The 6023-nt window shown below is 35.0% G+C and overlaps 1 protein-coding gene across 1 annotated transcript in view; it reads left to right on the top strand.

The window, feature by feature from the left end:
• The window catches only part of LOC106692685 (arylsulfatase B), a 234311-nt gene that overhangs the window by 152973 nt on the left and 75315 nt on the right, over positions 1-6023 (top strand). The window contains exon 4 of the mRNA XM_067049636.1: positions 1661-1887. Coding sequence (XP_066905737.1) covers positions 1661-1887 — 227 coding nt within the window. The remainder of the gene's footprint in view (positions 1-1660; positions 1888-6023) is intronic.

Here is a 6023-nt window from a genome sequence, read left to right as displayed (position 1 = left end):
ATATATAATATGGGGTTGAAATTGCTTTGCCCCGTCCCGGGAGTGCTAGTGATTCTCTTGCAGAAAAAAAGTTTGACAAGGCTTAAATACTGAACTTTCACGATAGCTTCGTCTAAAGTAACTTTATTTTGTTTATTTCAAGTAACTAATCGCTTCATATTCTTATTAGTGACAAAATTTAGATAAATATAAATTATAAAATATTTTGCTAATTTACCTGAAGGAGAAATATTTCCCCAGTTTAAAAATAAGTTTCTGAAATAATATAATAATAATTTGGAATTATTTATACCTTTTGAAAGCTAGAGATTTAAGGGGAAAAAATACACCAAAAAAAGGTACAGAAGTGGCGAAACGTAAAAGCAACGAAGGAAACGAGTGGGAAGAACATATAGTAGTTATTGGTTTATGTCCACTTAGTGAGAAAGTTATCAGATACCCGCACTTGATTCTTATTTACATACTTAATCAATATAATAATTTATTCTTAGCCTTAATTGCAATTAATTATTTCTATTCAACAACAGATCGTCCATTATACTATTAAGGAAATGAAGTAATTAAAACCTTAAGTTAGATGTGACACGCACTCTGGTCGTTATAACTGCACTTAGTGAACATGCGTGACGGGATATGCGATAGCGGGAGAGATATAAACACGTCCCAGCTATTGTTTACAAGAGTTAAGGCTCACGAAGCCGAAAAGTCCTTGGCAGGAGATCAGGAGACGAAATGAACAGAAAGTACCCTTGTTTTGTTGTGTCAAATGTGACACTGATCCTTTTCTTGAGAGTACTCCGGCAGGATGCCAACTGATTCGTTCCCATAACTGACATTACTTTTGTTGATTTTTAAATTTATTTATTCTTTATTTTAACCTTCTTTATGTAGCTAAAATTAGGATAGGAACATAGAAATATAGGAGGATAGCTAGGACGAATAGGATGTACTGGTTTATTTTTTTAATGCATGATGTTTTATTTATATGTTCCAAGTATTGAACCATAGTGAATAAATCAAATGAATAATTCATATTAAGAAACAATATGTTTCTCATAGTAATAGAAATATTTTGCAGTTTTACAAACAATTGTCGTGGGTTAAATCCAAAATAATTTTCTTCATCCGTACAAAATTTCTTTTGTTTTTTTCGCTTTAAAAATGTATGTAGCTTAGAATTTAGATCAAGAAAGGTATGGTAAATTTTACTGAAAAAAATAGATTTGAAATATGTTGTTTATTTTTTTTTTAAGAATAACCGTTTTGATTTTTAATTAAAAACTCATTTCTTCCAAACTTAAAGGCTTCTTCTCATTGGATGGACAATCAATCTTGCGAACTAACCGTTATGTGCTTCTTTTCTATTATCTTGTTTTTATTAATTAGTGTTGACACATTTTTAAATACCTATCATTAAACGTCGTCCTTATGCAACTTAATGATTGACTAATTTGATTGGAGCTCTTGGTTGCTAGCTGCATTTCCTGTAATAATGATGTCGAGAGCCACTGCTTCTCTCTGCTTACTTTAAACTAGATTGCGTAATCATAACAATACCAACATTGAATCACATGAACACAATTATAGCTTATAAATTATTTACTTATTTAAATACAAAATTATTTTCAGTAACATATATATTCTATTCTCATTCGTCTAGGTATGCAAGGGTTCCCCATCCTTGCAGCAGAACCGAACGGCCTACCATTGGATTACAAGATTCTTCCCGAGTACCTCCAGGAACTGGGCTACAGGACACACGCCGTCGGAAAGTGGCATCTAGGGTTCTTCAGGACAAATTACACGCCGCTACAGAGAGGCTTCGAAACACATTTAGGATACTACACTGGATACACCGGATATTACGATTACATGGCGCAAGTTAGGGTGAGTAACTAAATAAATTTTTGTTAAAACCATTTATTACTAAATCTTGCAGCTTACTATTTATTAATAAGTAAATATGACTGTTATTAACTCAGCAGGTTAAATATGATTAGTATTAGACATTTTTGTTAATCAGTTTAAAGTCTATACTATATTTTCGAAAATTAGGTCTGAGTAAAATTTCATAGCACAGGAACTATTATAAGACTTGTAAAAGTCTATTTCTCCTCAAAATGATTTTTTCTTCTAAGCTGGCACGTATGGTTGATATCAGGAGTTTATGCTAAAATGGATTGAAGGGACCTTTTTTTCTGCATTCAGAATACATTTCTTTTTTTTCTTACCTCTTTTATTGTACATATATATGTAACAATATTAATATATATCTAAGTATATAAACATGTAACTGGTGCCTTTCCTTTGCCATATGCCATTATAAGGGGTTTCCACAGAAGGCGGGAGTTACAATATAGGCCTAAGAGCCGCTGGTCGGGGTGTAAACAGAAGTGAGGAATACATCCTTCTTTTTTTTGACCTTATTTATTGAAAATATATAAATATAACAATATTAATATATACCTGAATATATAAACATGAAACTGGTGCCCTTCCTTTGCCATATGGCATTATAAGGGGTTGGCCAGGAGCCGCTGGCCGGGGAGTACAAAGAACGGGGAAGGCCGCTCCCCTGGGGAATAAGATGGGTTAAGATGACTTAAGGCTGCAGAGCCCGAAGCCTTTCCCCCGGCGAAGACATCAACCAAGGAGTCTTGGTGGAGGGGCGATCTCTCTGAACAGCAAATTAGCACATGCCTTCAGCCCATGCAAAAAACTTGATGTGCCTACGGCCTATGAACTCCGGCACAGAGATCTTTAGAGAGGAGTTCCTCGGACTACTCGCCGAAGGAGGCAATTATGGAAACTCTGCTGCTTTTTCAGCGTGGTCTTGAAGAGGTGTCACAGGAGCGGGGCACCATAGAGCAGAGTCGGACGGATGATTGCTTTATAAATCTTCAAGCTGTGAAGTATGCAGGTGGTAGAGCCTGTAGGATTTTAACCGGGCCAGTTTGAGTCTCTCCTCGACGTGACTGGAAAAGCTAGAGGAGGTAACGCCGAAGTAGAAGATGGTGTTCGAGATCCTTCGGCTTTCACCGTCCACTATGAACCGCTGGGGGAGTTTGCCTTTCTTGCCCGTCTGAAAGGATATGACTAAAGCATCTGTCTTCGCAGAGTTCACCTTGATGCCGTCCCTCTTCAGCACCGTTATGATGGTAGCAGAAGCATTTTCGGCATATTGGAGAGCTACCTTCGGACTCATGCTGGAGGAGTAGATCCCGAACAGTAGAGGTCCCAGCACAGAGCCTTGAGAGACTCCGCAGGTGGTGGGGACCGGAGGTGAGAAGAACCCGCATACTTGCTCGGTGAAAATTCTTCCACTAAGATAGCTTCCGATCAGTCGGTATAGAGCAGCGGGGAACTTGAACTCCTCTAGCCGGCGGAGTAGGAACGGGTGGGACACGCTCACGAAGGCCTGGCGGCAGTCCAGAGAGATGAAGGCAGTCGCACTTCTTCTTCATCTGCTCCATGGTGTGCTCTTGAAGCAAGTTACTATTGCACAAGTCTGTGTAATTAAATTAAGACAAATCTACAAGACTAATAGTATTAGTTTGTACTTTATTATGAAACGGGGCCCGGATGACAACACCTATCGGTCGGTGTCAAAATATCTCATAAAAATGAAAAGTGAAATGTAAATATTAGTTTTGACTATTAGGGCTTTATGTAGGCTATAAAATTTTTAAGCTAGATTAGAGTAGTTTATAATAATAGTTACATAATCAACTATCATGATTATAATAATAGTTATTAAGAGTTATTGTACTCTAAAAAAGTCATGATGATGAAGGAAGAGTATGAAATCTGGTGGTCAAATGCAATATATTGAAATTAAGAATTGACTATTCCAATAAGGGAATACGCTTTTTCAATAACACTTTAATTAAACTTGTATTCTTTCCTAAAAGCCATTCCTACCTAATTATCTTGAAAATGTAATTTCTTTTACATTTTTAAAAATTGAAGTATAAAATATCTATAACCAAAATCGGAAGATTCATTATAGAAAAAATGCGAGACCCATTGAAAATATTTTTACTTAAAGGTTTGCTATTATTTAAAATTAAATGAAAAAACATTTCAAGTGTCAATAATTTGTCTTTCCAAAAATTCGACCAAAATATCGGATCAATATTGGAGCAAACGTTAACGTGTGCTGTGATACGTTATTATTAACGTTTGCTTTAATCGGTCCTTGATTTTGTCCTTTTTTTTTTATATCACGTATCGGCCACTAAGGACCACGCAAATATCAATGGTTAGGCTTCTTTGGGAGTCTTGATTTTCTTTCTTCCCATCGCAGTTTCATGACACTCGACTGTCTTTTCTTTCTTCGGAACACTTCGTACCCCTTTTTTCCTCTCTTCTAATATTGGTTACATTTTTTAATGATTTCCTGTTCGTATCGGTATCTGAAATTTTAAGTCTCATTTATTCCTCTCTCATTTGCATCGTATCTCCTCCCTCGCTTTTGTAGCTAAAATTTTTGTAAAAGATCATCTTGTTCGTTCTTTCCTGCTTCATCCTTTTCATGTGCCTACATCAGCCTTCTGATTCTCATCTCGGTTTCCAGGTCTTTGATTTTTCTGTAGATCTCTTCGTTAGATCTTAGACTGTAACCTTTTTTTTTTTAGCCTGTAACGTGTTTTTTCTGGGCCCATAGATTTTTTTTAGGATCCTCCTTTCTATTTTTAGCAGCTTTTCCAAGTTGTGTAAGGATGTGGTGTCAACCCCAAATAAAATGGCATGCCTTATCACAATGTTGTAATGACTTAACTTTGCATTGGAGGAGAGTGGTTTTGTGGTTTACTGGTACGAGTTTTATCTAATTTCTGTTTATCAGTTCGTATCAATGAGATAAATCTTACAAATATATGTGTAGTGTAATGTATATATCTTACACACATCATTCACTCAATTCTTTCAGATACTGCAATGTCGTGTATGTATTCACAACTAAGTATTCCGAGTTGTACTGAACAGTACAGCTCGGTATGAAACTGAAACCAGAGTTACTAGAAAAAAAAGATAGAATGTTTTCGAAGTTTTGCGATGGATCATTAAAGACGAGGTCCCCGCGGAAGTGCCTGCAGCCCACACTTTGACAGTTCTAAAATAGATCTTATTTTAACGGGCATATTCAGAGCACTTTTTTATAAAAATCAAATCCGTCATAACTGAGAGCCATTCTTTATTCCGATGCCAGATGGTAGTTGAAAAAGAACTGAATAAAGTTCATTAAATCTCCATATATCAGTTCCTTAAAGTAAATACTTCATTACTATTTTAATTCTGATAAATTTATAGATTCTATCATTGCATCAAACTGTGTTATATATTTCTACATTGCATTTTCTTTTCTTTGATATATGAACGGTTTAGAACTCAATTTAAAAATATATATATATCAATAATTAACTTTTTCAACAATTTCCTTACTTTCTTAATAAAGGTAAAGTTTGTAAATGCCATTATAATTCAAAATCCGTCATAAAAATTATAAATTTATTTTATCATTCATATTTTTAAATTTTTCCTTAGAAACTTAAATAATTGTAAATTGAATTATTATAAAAGTCGTTAAACATTTCTTAGTAAAAAAAAATAAGTTATTAAGAATGTAGTCAAAGATAGTTCATCTTTAGAAATATAAAAGATATTTTTTTGGCAAATCAGGACCTGAAGCCTAATTCAAAATTTCTAATTTTTTTTTTGGCTCAAGTCCTCCATTGATGACCTATACAGCTCTAGAGCAGGAATGTAAATGTTCATTTCTCGGGGCCACCGCAAAATAAATATTGACCAGCCCAGGTGGTAATCGAACCGACAACTTTCTGAAACAAGCGCTCTGGAACCTTTGCCCCAGTCCGCTCAGCTATCAGGTCCACCTTAAGTTTATTAACAACGATAAACTGTTTTTATTGTTTACAATTAAAGAAAGATCTGTTATACTCAAGGTCAATTCCTTTTAGTGATATAATTAATCATAGCCATTCATACTTTGTTAAAATTAAAAAAAA

Source organism: Halyomorpha halys, unplaced genomic scaffold (assembly GCF_000696795.3).
Source record: "Halyomorpha halys isolate HHAL.00 unplaced genomic scaffold, Hhal_1.1 Scaffold67.1, whole genome shotgun sequence".
NCBI lineage: Eukaryota > Metazoa > Arthropoda > Insecta > Hemiptera > Pentatomidae > Halyomorpha > Halyomorpha halys.
The sequence above is the reverse complement of the archived record's forward strand: the minus strand, read 5'-3'. Positions and strand labels throughout refer to the sequence as shown.